This window comes from Bubalus bubalis, chromosome 8, assembly GCF_019923935.1.
Source record: "Bubalus bubalis isolate 160015118507 breed Murrah chromosome 8, NDDB_SH_1, whole genome shotgun sequence".
Classification (NCBI taxonomy): Eukaryota; Metazoa; Chordata; class Mammalia; order Artiodactyla; family Bovidae; genus Bubalus; species Bubalus bubalis.
In genome coordinates this window covers 35,103,472-35,122,058 of record NC_059164.1, presented here as the reverse complement: position 1 = coordinate 35,122,058, position 18,587 = coordinate 35,103,472, and the positions used below count along the sequence as shown (strand labels likewise).

General features: G+C 35.5%; 1 protein-coding gene and 1 non-coding gene across 4 annotated transcripts in view; one reads left to right on the top strand and one right to left on the bottom strand.

Moving 5' to 3' along the window:
* Window positions 1–18,587, bottom strand: part of SEMA3D (semaphorin 3D) — a 224,602-nt gene that overhangs the window by 97,874 nt on the left and 108,141 nt on the right. For all 3 annotated transcript variants that reach the window (XM_044946569.2, XM_006052907.4, XM_025291019.3), the window contains one exon: window positions 2,507–2,569. In XM_044946569.2, coding sequence (XP_044802504.2) covers window positions 2,507–2,569 — 63 coding nt within the window. The remainder of the gene's footprint in view (window positions 1–2,506; window positions 2,570–18,587) is intronic.
* On the top strand, window positions 9,188–9,292 carry LOC112586734. Its single transcript, XR_003111220.1, has one exon. It is a non-coding gene; the product is annotated as a U6 spliceosomal RNA (small nuclear RNA).

Here is an 18,587-nt window from a genome sequence, read left to right as displayed (position 1 = left end):
AAGCATTGAAAGCAGTTCCTGGAACATGGTAAGTACTATAAATATGTTACCTATTCTTAGTAACTCTAAAATATAATATTATTTTAAAGGGACAAATTAAAAAAGGAGACAGACACTTTTATTATTCCTACATACTTCAACAGCAAACTTTACAGACTTCAGTAAAAAGAGAAAAGCTCCCCAAACCTCTAATCTTAGGTTAACAGTAGGTGTTAGAGGTGACTATCAGCTCTCAAATACAATTGAATTGGAAGAATAGATTCCATTTACTGGTTCTTATGTGCTGTCTAGGACACTACCTTCAAAAACGTTTATCACTCTTTACTTTAACTTAATAAGAGAGGCAACTGAGTTACTATATAACTGGAATTAGTGAACATACTGAAATGAGAACACTGACACAATTAAAACTTTCACTGATTGTCTGACCTTGAGAGCTTATCCCTCATCTATTCCATGGGAAAACTGACACTATTTCATTGCAGTACATTTAAAACAGCCTTTTCCTTCTTGCCTCTTCATCAGACACTCAATACTAGTGAAATACAAAACATTAACATGTTCACACTGTTTATGATAAGCTTCTATTGTTATGCAACAAAATAATTTTGAAAAACCATAACCAAAGCATCTGTTTTCCCCATGAGTTCAAAAAAGTACTGTTGCTTTTTCAGACCTGGGCACCTGCTCCCAGGGTACCTGACACTGAACAGGATGAAGAAATTAGAGACATGAGAGGAAGAATATATTCTAAATTAGTTTAATCTCTTTCATATCTAGTAAAATAAATATAAAAATGTTTTCCTGCTGCATTTGAAACAAACACTCCCTGACATATTTCTGCTAACATTAGGTGCCTGAAAAGATAACATTTAACACTGATTGAATACAAAATCAGGCATAACCAAAAGTTTCTTTCATTTTGATTATTTTGTTTTGCAGGACAATCGTCCCTCAGTATCCTCAGGAAATTGGCTCCAAAACCCTGACAGATATAAAAATCTGAAGATGCTCAAGTCCTTTATATAAAATGGCAGAAAAACCTCTATATATCTTCCTATATACTTTATCTCTAGATTACTTATAATACTTAGCACTATGTAAATGATACATAAACAATTGTAAATACAATATAAACAATTGTAAATACAATGTAAACACTATATAAAAGTTGCCAGAAGGCAGTAAATTCAAGTTTGTTTTTTGAGACTGTCTGGAATTTCTTTTTTGAAATATTTTTGGTCCATAATTGGATATATGGATCAATATAACTCAAGAATATAACTATACATATTTAGGCTCTTAATAAATACTTGTTGAGTAAATGAATGAACAAATGAATGAATAAATCAGTTGTTATGAGGCTTCCCTGCTGGTTCAGATGGTAAAGAATCTGCCTCCAGTGTAGGAGACCTGGGTTCAGTCCCTGGGTCGGAAAGATCCCCTGGAGAAGGAAATGGCAACCCACTCCGGTATTCTTGCCTGGAGAATTTCATAGACAGAGGAGCCCGGTGGGCTACAGTCCATGGGGTCACAAAGAGTTGGACACAACTAAGCGACTTTCACTTTCATTTTTCACTTTGGATTGGCAGGCTTCTAAGCTTCCCCTTAAATTTATTAAGCAACATGTCATGTTGCTTTACATTTAGCACAATATTAAAGTGAGAATTTTTAAATCTAGTTATGCTTTCATACAACACACACTATTTGCTGTTATTAAATATAAGGGCACTGCTCAGCTTAATATTCTTGGGTTATAGTGGTGAGGGGAAACATTCCAGGATGATACAAAGGAAGCCTCATGATGTCCATGCTTTTGCCCAAAGTTGGAACTTTGTCATCTTGAGTTATATTCAGGGGGTGACTTATTTTTCCAAAGAAGAGCAATTCTCCCTATCATTACAATGCAAGAAGTCAGGGCAGAATACAGAGAATCTGACCTGAATTAGAACTTTCAGATGAGAAGAGGTGGTCAAAGCCTTAGCATCACAGGAGATTAAACAGGCAACACAATTGGACGAAGCAAGCAGGACAACCGATCTTTCTTAGTATCTCTATAATGCCTACTTTTGAAAGAATTCTTGTAGTTATAAGTTTAATTTCACCCAAAATTAAATATCAAGTGTGTGTTTGTAATGCTACAACAACTGATGATTTTGTGTGCATTCACAAAATACACAGATTAGATAAAAATACACAATTCTAGAAATATAGTATTTCCTGATAGTTTATTTTTAAATATTTTAAATGTATTTTTGGTATTTTTTTGTGAAGAAAATACAATCAGAAGTAACACTTTAGAAAGTGTAGTATTTCTAAATTTCTGAGAATAATGTCATTCATTTTGGCAAAGTAGAACTATTTTATACCATATTAATCTTTACACAGACTATTAGTGTGGTTGTAAAAATAATACACTAATGCCATTCAATAAAATTTAACATAAATATTTGCTATCATATCAGTACCAGTTTAACAAAGATATTTTTTAAAGTCTCATACTTACATTGGCATCTTTCCCAGCTAATTTACACAATTCCACCCGTTCCTTTGCAGCAGGCCAATAAATCTGTAAAACATTTCAAGGTGTGTTAGAATCTGAATATTTAAAACACCCTACAATTCTAATTAGGAAAGGGTGTGAAATTAAAGAGTGGGTATCAAGCCAAAAGCATATTGTTAGCTATGATTTAAGAATTTTGAGATTTAAATATTTTCTAAAATCATTCTAAAAAGAGTATAAGAAAAATCTGGCAGAAACATCCATTTCTATCTGTCAATATTATAATTTCTTTTGAAATGTATTTAATAATAGATAAATCATGTGGTATAACTTCTTATTGTGACTTCAACAGAACTTCAGGTTAGCATTTGCTTTAGGTAAAAGATTCTTTTTAGCCTGTTTTTTCTCTGTTTGCTCAGAGCGGTAGTGCACTATAAACATTCAATGAGGTGTGAGAAACAGCTCTCTGTCACAAGCATAAGTTATCACTTCAAGTCAAAGACCAGTGTGAAATTGTTCATAATATTTAACACATATAGAGCTGAGACACATCTTTCATTTAGTTAAACATTAAAATAGGATGATAAGCATTATCTTATTTAAATTTTTCAGTAACCTTTAAAATAGCTATGCTTACTCTCACCATTTTTGGGTCAGAAAATTTCTTCATATAGTCATTAAACAACAAGTCGAGGGCCATCGGACTGGTTTGTAACAGAGCCAAAGCATGACCCAAAGTCTGTGCCTTGAACTGGGAGGGGCGGGGGGCGGTCTCAAACACTACATAATAAATACTATTTGGGCAAATGCATACGGACAAAGGCAGTAGGCTCCTTGATTGATCACTTTTAATCAGCTTGAACAGTCCTGAATTTACCACAAATAATTTGTCTTGTTTTTAATGAACTTTAGAAGTTCTTCCAGGAAGTTTTTCAAAATAAAGCCTAAAACTGTTGTAATACTCCATTAGCTTACAGAAAGAATTGCTCTTTGTTAAGCTATAGGCAAGAAGAAACAAGAAAGTCAAGCTCTGAGTAGCTTATATGTTCCAAGAGTTCCTGACAAATTTTTATTGTTTCTCACCAATGTTAGCAGAAAATATTTTAATAGGTGAGAAAAAAGGAAAATATCCTGAGGGAATACATTGAAAGAGACTTGTTAAACCTGGAATTGAACAAATGATTTAGAAGTCACTAATGTTTATATGATGTTATATTCATAGTCAAATATTAGAGTTTTAAGTTTCTGAACAAAGAGAACATAGAATAAATAGCACTTACATTCTTTGAATAGATCTATATGATGTAATTACTGTGATTTTTAAATGAAGCAAGGTTGTTTGTTTACAGCATTAAAAAAAAAAAATTCTGGCCACATTGCATGGCATGTGGGATCTTAGTTCCCTGACAATGGATTGAACCCAAGCCCTCTGCATTGGAAGCCCAGAGTCTTAACCACTGGATCACCAAGGAAGTCCTAGAGCATATTTTAACAACTACAAGTCTAACCAAAGAGAGTACACAGATATGGTTGTTGATCTAGCAGCAGGCTCAGGTGACCAGCTAACATGGATGTGGCTCACAATAAAGACATAAAGATGCTGTTTGTCTAGAAATGGTTTAAAACACATTCACGTGATTTTGAACAATTGTTCAGATGCCCAGTTGTGTCCAACCCTTTGCAACCCCGTGGACTCCAGCACGCCAGGCCTCCCTGTCCCTCACCATCTCCCAAAGTTTGCCCAAGTTCATGTCCATTGCATCCATGATGCCATCCAGCCATCTCATCCTCTGACACCCTCTTCTTCTGCCCTCAATCTTTCCCAGCATCAGGAACTTTTCCAATGAGTCAACTGTTCACATCAGATGACCAAAATACTGGAGCTTCAGCTTCATCATCAGCCCTTCCAATGATTGGTCAAGGTTGATTTCCCTTAAGATTGACTGGTTTGATCTCCTTGCTGTCCAAGAGACTCTTGGGAGTCTTCTCTGGCACCACAATTCGAAGGCATCAATTCTTTGGTGCTTTGCCTTCTTTGTGGTTCAGCTCTCACAACTGTACATGACCACTGGGAAGATCATAGCCTTGATTATCTGGATCTTAGTTGACAGAGTAATGGCTCTGCTCTTCAATACACTATCTAGGTTTGTCATAGCTTTCCTGCCAAGAAGCAATTGTCTTCTGATTTCATGGCTGCAGTCACCATCTGCAGTTATTTTAGAGCCCAAGAAGAGGAAATCTGTCACTACTTCTACCTTCCCCCCTCTGTTTGCCATGAAGTAATGGTGCCAGATGCCATGATCTTAGTTTTTTTAATATTTAGTTTTAAGCCTTTTTTTATTTTCACTCTCCTACTTCACCCTCATCAAGAGGCTCTTTAGTTCCTCTTTGTTTTCTGCCATTAGAGTGGTATCATCTGCATATCTGAGGTTTTGAACACAGCCAGCAATGAAATATGAATGAACTACAGCAATGAAAAGCAGTATGAATGAACCTCAGCAATTTCATTATTAGTGAAAAAAGTATATTCCTCAAAATGACCAACAGCATAATCTCTTTAGAATAATATTGAAAACAACTAAAATAAAAGGCACTTTTTAAGTATGTATGTACATACAATAAATACATAAAAAGAAAAGCAGAAGAGTGATGAATACAGGATTCAGAAAGATGATTATCTAAGACTAGTAAAAAGAAAATGATTAAATTACCAGTAAAAAACAAAACAAAACAGGATATTAAAGATTTTAGTTTTTGTTCTGGATGGTGTGTTTTCAGATGTATATTTCTTAACTGTTTTTAATTATGTAAATTAGTAAATGAATCAAAATGGGCCATGCATAATCCAGATGACAGACAACAGTCTGTCATCAACGTGAAATCAAGAAGTCCTAAATCAATTAATATATGAAGAGCAAAAATAAAACACTGTATCTATCAGGAAATTTGAGAGTTTCTTCGAGTTGTTTTATTTTATTGTTTATTTTTATTTTTAGTCACTGGCAGCAAAAACACTGAACTGAGTGTACTTCTTGCCCCTTTAAAAATAACACCTTGAATAACACCTTGAATTTATGGAAACTTTGCTTCATATTTGAACTTATAAGCTCAAGATATCATCTTTTATTTTGCTATTATTATTATTAATTGTGATAAAATATGCATAACATCAAATGTATCAGCTTAGTTATTTTAAGCATATAGTTCAGTATTGTTACATATATTCACTCTGTGCAATCTTAAGAATTCTTTCATCTTGCAATACCGCAAAGCTATATTTGCTGATTCTTTTGTGTAACAGTGATTTTACAAAGGATAACTTTGAATCATTGGAATAAAAATAAATGGTACATGGAATGCATATCCACAATGTGTCAACTTGTTTAATCACTAGCTTATTTTGTTTGGTCTCTAATCTAGATTAATATTTCTTTGAATCCTTTCAGTATGTCAGATCTTGCTCTTTTCTGTTTTATATGATGGTCAGATTTAATCATATTTCAGAGATAAATTTAGAATAAATATTTGTAGATTTGTTCAGACCTGAATAGCTTACTGGTATTAGTACTACACACACACACAAAAAAAGGAAATACAGGACTTTTTTCATATTAAGTGTGATTTTAAAAAAAAGAAGAAGAACATCACTGGGTTCTCTCCTTTACCTTAAACCAGTGTAGTGGGTGCTTGAGTTGAAGTAAATTATGAGATAAATGATGTTTCTAAAATTGGCTTTTAATATATTTATAGGAGCTTCAAAAAGGAGTTATCTAAAGACTGACAAAATGTGAAAGCAATCTTTTTTTTTTATCATTTTAGAAGTCTAAATCAAAGTTCCAAGGTTAGCACAGATTACTTACTGTTCATTACTTATTTGTTCATTAAACACATAACTATGAAAGGGCTTCTGTATACCTGGTAAGGTGTGGCTCTGAGGTCTACGATATGAGTCGGGAAGACAGTTCTGTAAACAGGGAAATGGCATTTCCACCAGAGATATAAACCTAGGGAGAACGGAGCACAGAGGATGGGGCCAGGATGCCCAGGGAGCCCTCGAAGCACTATGTGGGGAAAAAGTCCCTACCAGTCCTGACTTCTGAGCCATTGTTTTAAATTACTTGATCTTGTAGTTTCAACTCTAATGTAATAGTTTAGTTTAGTTTAATAGTTCCAGCTCTAATTGTGTCTTAAAGACTTGCCAGTAAAATAGTAATTGAAGATTCTTTTTTCTCTTTGTAAAGGGGCACAAATTTTAAAAGATGTTTAAATGGTTTTGTTGTACATTTTCAGTTATTAACTTTAAGTCATACAATTTTAAACTGAATTATGTCACCCTAGTAAATGAAGCAATTAACACTAAAACGACAAGCTTCCAAGAACTGAGTTTCTGATTAGTGGATAAATGCTATACAAAGATATTCAAGCACTGAAAATTTGTTGGACTTCAAAAACCAATATTAATAAATCTTCTAATGTCTGTTTACAAAGCAGAATTTTTCCCCAAAATGTTATCTCACTTTTCATGATTCACTTTCAATCCCATAAAGCCTAAAACTTGTTAAAAAACAGAAATTATCCTTAGGTCATTATTGTTATTCCACAGGAATTCTAAGATAGTATCATAAAGACAATTTTACTTCTTAAGGAAACATTCAAGACGTAAAAATAAAGTTGTTGAGATTATATTGGCTTATTTTGACATACTGCTGTCAAGAATTTAGGAATCACAAATAGAATTATTTTAAGAATAACAATCTGGGAGATATCTGATTATCTTTCCGACTCTAAACATTTACTTAAAAGGAAAAAAAGATCACTGAAGTTGTGCCAATATTTTAAAGTAGTTATTTTAATTATCATTTATGGTGAAATTTTCTTTTACTTGCTACCTGGTCATTAGAATAAGGTTTCTTTTTTTTTTTTTTTTTTAATATTCCCTTTGATCCCTTGTTGATAAACAATGTGCTGTGCTGTGCTCAGTTACTCAGTCATGTCCGACTCTTTGCAACCCCATGGACTGTATGTAGTCCGCCAGGCTCCTCTGTCCATGGGGATTCTCCAGGCAAGAATACTGGAGTGGGTTGCCGTGCCCTCCTCCAGTACAAAGCAGCAAAATTTCATGCAATTCAATATAAAAATGAAGCCAAAGAAACAAAATTTCCACACATACAGAGAGTTGGCAGAAATATGTTCAAGTAACCTATTTGTTTTTTATTTATCTTTTGAAGTGGCGCACATAATGTGACAAATTGAATATGTTTGTGTGTGTATGTGTGTGTGTAGAGAGATACAGAGGGGACAAAACTGTAAGAAAAAAAGAGCTACAGACAGAAAGACTCACAGACACATAAAGGGAGAGACAGAGATTTTAATTCTGATTGGAGATAGAGTATTTCACATATAATTTCAAGTATCAGCATGGTTTACACAAAAGCCCAGGAAGTACCTGAGATCTTGAGATTATTTCAGTAGCCCAGGTAGTATACTTTGAAACTGCCTCATGCTCAGACAAAAATCACACCTCATACTTGAAGATACAAAGTCCACAATCTCTATAAAAGGCTCTCTTGATCATTAGGTAATGGGAAAGTTTTACAGCAGTGATTATTAATACTCTCACTACCTTCACTGAATTTATTAACAGTAAAATGACATACACATTCTCTTGCACTTTGGAGCTTTGTACATCCAGCATCATACCATATTTAGAGCTGCATATGCAAGGCAAAGAAAACACATACCCTATTTCTAAAAGTTGATGCGGTTGTCATTACTCCTTTAGAAAATTAACCATAGGGATTTTTCTTTCACTTATCAAGAAGAGGCATACCAGAAACTGAGATGTTACTTGCATAACTGCCTTCTTTCAGTTGTTCGGAAATATTCCCACAGAACACTAGTTCTTAACTAACATTGTATGATGTACCAGACACAGATCTTAAGGCTCTCATTTTGGTGGGAGTACTCTTCCAGACCTTGAACCCTACACATGAAGTATCTCAAATATGTACAAAGCTGATCTTTCTATCCATGTGCAGGGTAGACATCAGAAATCAAACAGATCTTTTCTGTGGATCCAGATGAGCCCAAGAATTTTTCTCAACATAATTACCTAGGGTGAAACTACTAATTAAACCACTACAAAATAATTAGGGGTTGCAAATTGGTTTTAATTTGAGTGCTAATGTTAGAGATCAAGTCGATAACAGAAAACTACATGGGAAAGAAGAGAAGTAAATAACTGTATAAAATGTCTCCACTTGAAAATGATAATTTATGAGTTAATGTATTAAAACAAGTATGTCTGATAAGTTAGTTTTCATATTCAACAATTTACTGACTTATCGTGTTAGTATGCTTATGTTGTCTTCAAAGTATTTCATAATTGAAATTGATCACTTCCAAAAGATTCATCTCTGCCTGTAACACTTGAAAGGATTGGATACTAACTTCTAAATAGACATATTTTAGTGCTCACTTTGTCAACCTATTCCAGTATTGCCTGGAAAATCCTATGGACAGAGGAGCCTTGATCCATGGGGTTGCAGAGTTGGACATGACGGAGCAATTTAGCACAGAGGCTATGCAGTGACTTAAGAATTTTTACTAAGGAGGGAAAATAATTGAGTTGTTAGGAGATGGGGAATAGATGAATACATGTATATGTATGGCTGAGCCCCTTTGCTGTTCACCTGACACTGAAATACTAAAATTGGAAGGATATAGAAAAGATTAGTATGCTCCCTGCACAAGGATGACATGTAACCTTGTGAAGGGCTACATATTTCTTTAAAAAACGAGTACAAACAGGTATGTATCTGTTTCTTTCAGATTTACAGAATATAGATTACTAGTCTGAAGAAAGACAATACAACCTATGATCTATTAATCTTATGTTGATTTTATTTGCTTTGTTGTTCAGTCACAGAGTTGTGTCCGACTTTGCAGTTCCACGGACTGCAGCACGTCAGGCTTCCCTCTCTTCCTGTCCTTCACTATCTCCCACAGTTTGTTCAAACTCATGTCCATTGAGTAAGTGATGCCATCCAACTATCTTATCCCCTGTTACCCTCTTCTCCTCCTGCCCTCAATCTTTCCAAGCATCAGTCCTTCCAATGAATATTTAGGGTTGATTTCCTTTAGGATTGACTGGTTTGATCTCCTTGCTGTTCAAGGGAATCTCAAGAGTCTTTTCCAACACCACAGGTCAAAAGCATCAATTCTTTGGCACTCAGCCTTCTTTATGGTACAACTCTCACATCCATACATGACTACTGGAAAAACCATAGCTTTGAGTAGACGAACCTTTGTCAGCAAAGTGTTGTCTCTAATTCTTAATACGCTGTCTAGGTTTGTCACAGCTTTTCTTCCAAGGAGCAAGTGTCTTTTAATTTTGTGGCTGCAGTCACTGTCTGCAGTGATTTTGGAGCTCAAGAAAATAAAATCTGCCACTGTTTCTACTTTTCCACCATGTATTTGCCATGAAGTGATGGGACTGGGTGCCATGATATTAGTTTTTGAATATTCAGTTTTAGGCCAGCTTTTCCACTCTCTTCTTTCACTCTCATCAAGAGGCTCTTTAACTCCTCTTTGCTTTCTGCCATTAGAAGGGTATCATCTGCATATCTGAGGTTGTTAATATTTCTCCCTGCAATCTTGATTCCAGTTTGTGATTAATCCAGTCTTGCATTTAGCATGATGTACTCTGCATACAAGTTAAACAAGCAGGATAAGAATATACATCTTTGATGAACTCCTTTCCCAATTTTGAACCAATCTGTGTTCCATGTCTGGTTCTAACTGTTGCTTCTTGTCCTGTATACAGGTTTCTCAGGCAGGTAATGTGGTCTGGTAAAGTGGTCTGGTATTTCCATCTATTTAAGAATTTTCCACAGTTTGTTGTGATCCACAGTCAAAGGCTTTAGTATAGTCAATGAAGCAGAAGTAGATGTTTTTCTGGAATCCCCTTGCTTTTTATATGATCCAACAGATGTTGGCAATTTGATCTCTGTTTCTTCTACCTTTTCTAAATCCACCTTGTACATCTGGAAGTTCATGGTTCATGTACTGCTGAAGCCTAGCTTGAAGGATTTTGAGCATTACCTTGCTAGCATATGAAATGAGCACAGCTGTACACAATCATAAGCAAATTATATTTGCTTATCTCTTTCCAAAATCCAAAATGATTTGCTTTTTTTTTTTTTGAAGCATATTTACTTCACTTTGAATACAAATAGGCAGGAGGAGCTCACAGTAAAATGCTGCAATGTCTCTAACAATTACAGTTTCATTCATAAGCTATATAACTTATTAAGAGTTATCACTTAGTAAGGTGAAATGTCAGGCACTTTATTTTTAATTCTTTAATCCTAGGCAAGTTACAGAAACATTCAAATAATGATAAGGCCTTATAACAACATCCTAAGGAAATGCTAATTATATCTGCTGTTTGTTTCATCTTTGGAGAAGCAATTTAATTGACTCAAGTTAGCAAGTGCGAGGTCAGTCAAATGCCCTTTGCCCTAATTTAGAGATGTCAAAAGAACTGAATGGAATACCAAGAGGAAGTTACAACTTGTTCATAAAATCTAATTAAAGACAAAATTTCAGTCTTAAAAATTCAAGTGGCCATCTCTGTTAAAGAACATGAGCCAAGTTTTTGAATGGTTGTAAAAAAGTTGGGAAAATGCTGTTCTAAATGCTGTATAATACAAGGATATGAACAATTGAGGGAGCAGTGACTACTCCAGAGTCTGGGTTCCCAGGACATAAGAGAGGTAGGAGACCTAAGCTGAAAGAACAAAGTGTTGGATATAAAGTCAGGAGGGCCAGCGGTGAAGCTCACAGAACTCAAACTGGCTAGGATAGAAACTGTTACAGGAGGGGAAGTTTAAATTCTTAAGTTTTGGGTCTAATCTGGGCACACAGCTTTCATCATGAAGTAAGTCTTAGGTAAGAACTGTCTTTCCCTTTCCTGTTTTAGGACTCAGCTCAAAGCCTCTTTTACCAATACATTTAGTTTTCTTCTACTGCCTACTTCTGAATTCCAATACACTCATGTTTATCACATCCATCTGCCCCTTTCTTTCTGCAAACAGATTAAGCTTGGGACCTTTGCCTGGCATAAAGAGCAATGAACTGCAGTGGACTCGCAAGACAGGAGTTCAAGTCTCTACTGCATCACTTGTTAGCAGCTAATGCTGTGCTTTCAACTGTTATCTTAGTATTATCTGCAGAATTAGCTTTTGTATTACACAAATTAAAAGGAAATTTAAGAAATCCACAGATAGGTTGGTAATTTTGAATTTGTGGTGCAATTACAACTGTGGATAGATTCCAAAATTTTGTAAGGAATACAAGTCACAGACTCCATTATCTTCTTCAACAAGTATATGACTCATTAAAGTTAAGTAACCACTGATACTGAGTGACCAGGGACATCACTTTTCCTTTCTACCCTCTTTAGCACCTGGCACAGCTTCGCATACAGAATAAGTACTTAAAAATTATTGAAACGTGATCTACACAGTTTCCTGTAAAACTGGAGACAGAGAAAGAGTTCTTGTCAGAGTTCTGGCCGAGGTCTGAGCAGTCTGACAACATCCTGACAGTCCATTACAGTGACCAGATGGGACCTGCACATCAGCACCCGGGCGGGGGAGCCAGCCCATCCATGAACGAGGCAATTGTTCCACCTCTGATGACTAGACAGCATGTGTTCTGCAGGCAATAGGAGCAGATTAATCACCATGAAACTAAGCAGGGCGCCTTATACCAAAACTTAATTTATTGGGATGTCCACATGGTTTCCAAGGGTTTATATTTTCTTTATTTCAAGTATTAACTGAGAAAAGAGTGGCAATTTTCTTTCATCAATAACTTGATTTTAAATGAGAAGTTATTTATTCTGAGTCTTTCCCCCTAAATAATAGACTTCCAGGGTCACACATTAGATGAGAATGTCTTATTCAGCCATGAAATGAGTTAATGAAATAGAGTCAGAAGGTCACTCTGATTTATAAAAGCATTTCTGCCTATACTCAATATAAAGTAAGCAAGTACAGGATCCCCATGTATGAGAAACCCTCTTGTTTTAGGCTTCCCTAAGGAAAGGGAAATAAATTCCTTTCATGCTATACAAAAAAAGGTGTTTAAATATTCCACTGAAAATTACTGTAGTTAAAATTATAAACTAATTATTATTTTTCTAATCAAAGTGCTTAATAACAGAAGCATAGTTTGATAAATTTCAAGTAGTCTAACTTTTGTAATTACATACCTCGTTTTCATGTTAAATAAGGAAAAAATAATACAAAACTACATTATGGTTGTTAGGAAAAAGAAAAAAACTGTCACATTTATAAACATGGAATGACTATGAACAATAAGCTAAAAAAGAAAGTCAAGCTTCTTAGAGTGTCTGAGTTCTAGCTTTTAAGGGTTTTATCTTTAATGTTTCCTTTTAAATAGTTTTGAATATTTTTTGGTTAAATAACTGAAAGAATCTAAAGTTCATAACTAGGGATCTAACTTTAGCAAGGTGAAATGAAACTGTCTCAAGTTATTCCATAAAAATATGGAGTCCTCTTAGGTAGGCTATAAAATTTATATTGCTTTGATATATTGCTCTCTCATTTTAAAACCCATAGGAAAAGTTCCTTTTATTCTGCCAGAAACATATTTAGTGCTTTTTACAATAAAAACAAACATCAACTACATTGAACATAAAAAATTTTTAAGTATTGAACTGCTTCTGCCTTCAACCCTGTAAATTTAGCTAATAGGTTTCTGTTGGGGCTCGGTTAACAATCTTCACTTTTGATTAGATAACATAGCAATTCTTCAAACATTTTATGTACAGCATTTAATTTTGACACATGTCAGTTTTAAGATAAAATATTTTTAATTAATTAAATAATAAGGGAAAAAGATAAGTACTGTCTCAAAGTGAATTTAAACTATTTGAAGATTAATGTTTAGCTTATTTAAAAATGAATCATTGCATGTCCTAAACTCTCATTTATTAGCTTCTCAGTTATGGCTTAGCTTTTCTAGAACCCAACAGAAATACTATTGAAAAATATGGGCAACAAGATGTAAAACAGCAAATGTTTTGAATAAGGCTATTACTATCCAAAATGTAAATTCTAATAAGGATACTGACATTCTCCATTATTCATAAAATTCTAGAGTGTATACATCAGGAATGATATACAATAAGCTTGCCTGTTTCATTTGGAGGTAAAGCAACATTCTTTTGAAAGCTCATTTTATGACTTAGTAGAGCAAGATGTTAAAAAAGAAATTTTAGCTGATAAAAAATTGAAAATGACATGTTAGCTCAGGATGCAAAAATCTTCAAAGTAGGTGGCCAAGAATCATATAGAATGCCTATGTTCGAGCTATAAAATAGTTGGATCCTGGAGATTAGAAAGCTTTTTCTTTTCCCTTGAGAAGGATATTTTCTCTGAGATAGATGTATCATGTGTCTTATAAGCCCTAGGGTGAGGAGTAGATGCCAGGGAATCAGCTTTGATGGCACCTCAAGATGTACTAGGGGCTTCCCAGGTGGCACTAATGGTACAGAATCCACCAGTCAATGCAGGAGACATAAGAGACACAGGTTCAATCCTTGGGTCTGGAAGACCCCCTGGAGGAGGAAATGGCAAGCCACTCCAGTATTCTTGCCTGAAGAATCCCATGGACAGAAGAGACTGGCAGGTTACAGTCCATAGGGTCACAAAGAGTCAAACATGACTGAAGATCCACTAGCTGTTAAACACACTGCTGTGGGACATTATGGATGAACGTGTAAAGAATGAGAGAGACTGACAGGTTGCAGCAGAAGCAGAGGCCAGGCTCAGGGGCCATACTGATATCAACCTGAAATTCCAGAGTGTGTCCAGGAAAATACACATGACAGTTTCCTAGGGGACAGGTGGGAGCCATGCTTATGCAAAAATGGGAGGGCATGAGGTCCCCTTGATCCTATTCAAGACTATAGATTGAAAAGACTTTAGAAGTTAACACTTGATGGAACGTCAACCTGCTTCAGGATACAGAATCAGGACACACTGGTTAGAACAGAAATACAGTCACTTGTATCCAGAGAACTGCAAGAGAAGAAACTCCAGAAACTCACAATGGTGCTTATGAAAGAAAAATCACCCTTTAACGTCTGACAAGGCCAGACAGATGAGAAGTGGGGTCTCTCTGGTAATGGCAAAAGGTACTTCCCTGAACCCCTTTCCTCTCCCCTCCTTCTGATATGACACTAGAGGGACAGACACTGAGTGCAACAGCTGACAAAAGAGGAGGGGTGTTAAGTAGAGTCAGGAGTGAAGAAGCCTCTAAATTTCTCCCTACTTGAGAGCCTGCCCTCCCTCCCATGGCATGCCCAAACAGGGAGAATTTTAAATGAGGTTGAATGCTCTGTTATATGAGAATGGACCTTTTAACTGCTGGGTAACAATTGTGGACTACCCAAAAGTGACCTGGAAAGCGATGGGGTCTGCTGAAGTCAGACAGGTCCAGGGAGAAAACCGAGTCCCACAGAGTAGATTGAAATGGACTGTGGGAGGTAACATAAAGTTGCTTATTATTATGCTCCATGAGTTGACATAACAGTTGCTGTTAGATTAGCAGGTGAAATAAATAATAACTGTAGTTTCAGAGTAAGCTTGTTTCTCATTGGTCTATTGATTGGCCTCTATAGCCTACTTGGAAAAAAAAAGAGAGAAAACAAAATAAAACCAAGAAAAAAATGCTTCATTAGATACAAAGGCAGTACTTAGTTTAATAAATCATTCCCTTTGTGACCTTTCTGCTTACATCCTGGTTTAGAGACTAACTCCACCCAAGCATGGTTTGAACTGCTTCCAAAATGAGTTACATTTTCAGATAGAAGGATCCCAACAATTCATTAAGTCAAGAAGCCAACTAAATAACATAACCAAACAGAGTATTGGATTTTTTTTTTTTTTTTACTGTCAACTATGATTCCATTAAAAAGAAAGAGTGAGAAGAGAGAATGAGAGACTTTTAGCTTGTATATATTACTGCTAAAGTTTACAATAGAGAGAGCTCTGGATTTTACATGAATTATTGCTAGAACTACTTAAGGCTGGCTGAGGTGGAAAATGTTTATTTGTAGTCAAAGTGACAGATACTGTGTAGTTTAGGATAATTTGTTTAGAAGCCACAGGTCCTTAAACCATACAGTACAACTGTCAAACACTTTCATTATTATGATGTCTACACTGAACAGGTTTCTCACGCATCACTTATAAATGAATGATAAATGGATATAAATGTCTGTCTGCAGTTGACCACCTTTTTCAAGGACTATATTAAAATTCCTCTGACTCTAGAGATGGGATAGGTTAAGGGTTAGGGCAGAGAAATTTAGTTTAACTGAGGCCACAGGTGGCGCTAGAGGTAAAGAACGCAACTGCCAATGCATATGTTAAGAGAGGAAAGTTTGATTCCTGGGTTGGGAAGACCCCCAGGAAGAGGGCATGACAACCCACTCCAGTATTCTTGCCTAGAGAACCCCATGGACAGAGGAGCCTGGTGGGCTATAGTCCATAGGATCACAGAGTCTGGCATGACTGAAGCAACTTAGCATGCACACATGAGAAATTTACATGTGGAGGGAAGAAATGATTTTTTTCTACCCCATTTCTCAAACATGTTTTTCCCATCCTATGGCTATAGTCCATACGGTCGCAAAGAGTCAGACACAATAGAAGCAACTTAGCATGCATTCACACCACGTTCTTAGCACCAATAATAGACACTCAAAGTTTTCTATGAAAAAGATAAAAAAAAAAAAACAAAAAAAAACTGACTTAGGTAGAAGGCCAAAAGAAAAAATTATTCAAAGTTCAGTTACTAAAAATTATTCCAAGTTTTACTTCTACAAATACATATAATAGGTTTCAACACAAAATCATTCAAGCCAAAATTAGTTTAGATATAATTCCATTAGGTCATATTCCCAAGGATTCTTAAGTTAAGTCTACTTACTTGATTTGTTAAAAAAAATATGTTATCTGTACATTAAATATTTAGTGTATAATGTGAAAATCTAGTACTACACAATAATGATATAGTCTTTAATTCTCTGAGTTAAATTGTAATGTAGTCCCTACTGACTGTATCACCCAAACAACAGTTAACAATATTGTAGGGAAAAAACTTACAGGATATCAGCAGATTTGAAAAAAAACTGCAGTGGATTAGATTTTAAAAGCTTAGATTAAATAACCATAGAGAAGTTTTATAGAGGCAAATGAACTCTTACATAAGCAAGAGAAGTATTTGTAAAGGTTAGCAGGTTTTTCATTTTTTACCATACAGTGTGGAGAAAAATAAATTATTTCAAGGATTTTTACTTGCAGTGAATATTTTCCAAGATATCTCCTGAAAGAAAAATAAATCCTTCCAGATAATTTCCTTGTAGAACTAGCTAATCTTTATAACTTCCTCCAAAGAGAAAATACACAGTCTTTGATTATCTGAGAAAACTTTCATGTTTACCTATGGAAATCTATGTTAATAATAAGAAAATTCCCCTAAGAAAATTATTTTTTTCAAATAACTTGCTTTCTCCTCCATGTCTGTAAAGTGACCGATTTGTGAACATGTCTTCCATCTAAAGCAGCTGGCTGATGTAAGCAAATCATAGTTTCCCCAACCCTCTTTCAAGTATAAGATTTAGAATTGACATGCTTAGGCCAAGGAGATGCAAGGCAGAATTCTTTAAAAGGTTTCCTTGCTCCTAAGAATGAGACATAGTAAGTAATGGTTTTTTATTCTTTTGTATTCCCTTGTCTGGATGTGGCCCATGAAACTGCTACAGCCACCTTTCTACAAACCTAAGGATAATGCCAACACCAGTGACGGCAGACAGAAGACACAGAAAGAACCAGATCATTCATATTATTGCTAAGTAGATGATATTACCTTTTATATAGCCACTCAAACTCTAGACACTCTTATTCTATAGTTTAATAAGTCTTCTTATTTATTTTTTTTTTAACCAGCCCAAGTAAGGTGACTTTTAAGCTGAAAGCAACTAATTGATTAAAGAGTAATATATTGGTCTCACATTCAAAAGAAGATAACAAAATTACCAACTCAAAAAAAAAATGAGGAAACATTATTTAGTATTCTTTATGGGTAAGAGGATGAGATGGCTGGATGGCATCACTGACTCGATGGACATGAGTCTGAGTGAACTCCAGGAGTTGGTGATGGACAGGGAGGCCTGGCATGCTGCGATTCATGGGGTCGCAAAGAGTCGGACACAACTGAGAGACTGAACTGAACTGAACTGAACTGAACTGAAATGATGGGTAAGACACTGTACAGTGTTTAAAGGAGACTCAAAAGTGCATGTAAAATAGTTCCCCCACTCAAGGAGTGTATTATTAAAAGGGGGATATATTTATACAAATGGATGATAATAGCTTTATCAGATAGGACATTTGACACTGTGTGGATCACAACAAACTTTGGAGAATTTTTAAGGAGATAAGAATACCATATCACCCTACCTGCCTCTTGCAAAACCTATATGCAGGTAAAAAACCAACAGTTAGAACTGGACATAGAACAACAGATTGGTTCAAAATTGGGAAAGGAGTACGTCAAGGCTGTATACTGTCACCCTGCCTATCTAAATTATATGCAGAGTACGTAATGGGACATGCCAGGCTGGATGAAGCATAAGCTGGTATCAAGATTGCTGGGAGAAACATCAATAACCTCAGATATGCAGATGACACCGTCCTTATGGCAGAAAGTGAAGAGGAACAAAAGAGTCTCTTAATGAAGATGAAAGAGGAGAGTTAAAAAGCTGGCTTAAAACTTAACATTTGATAACCTAAGATCATGGTATCTGGTCTCATCACTTCATGGCAAATAGATGGGGAAACAATGGAAACAGTGACAGACTTCATTTTCTTGGACTGCAAAATCACTACAGATGGCGACTACGATCATGAAATTAAAAGATGCTTGCTCCTTGGAAGAAAAGCTATGACAAACCTAGACAGTGTATTAAAAGCAGAGACATCAC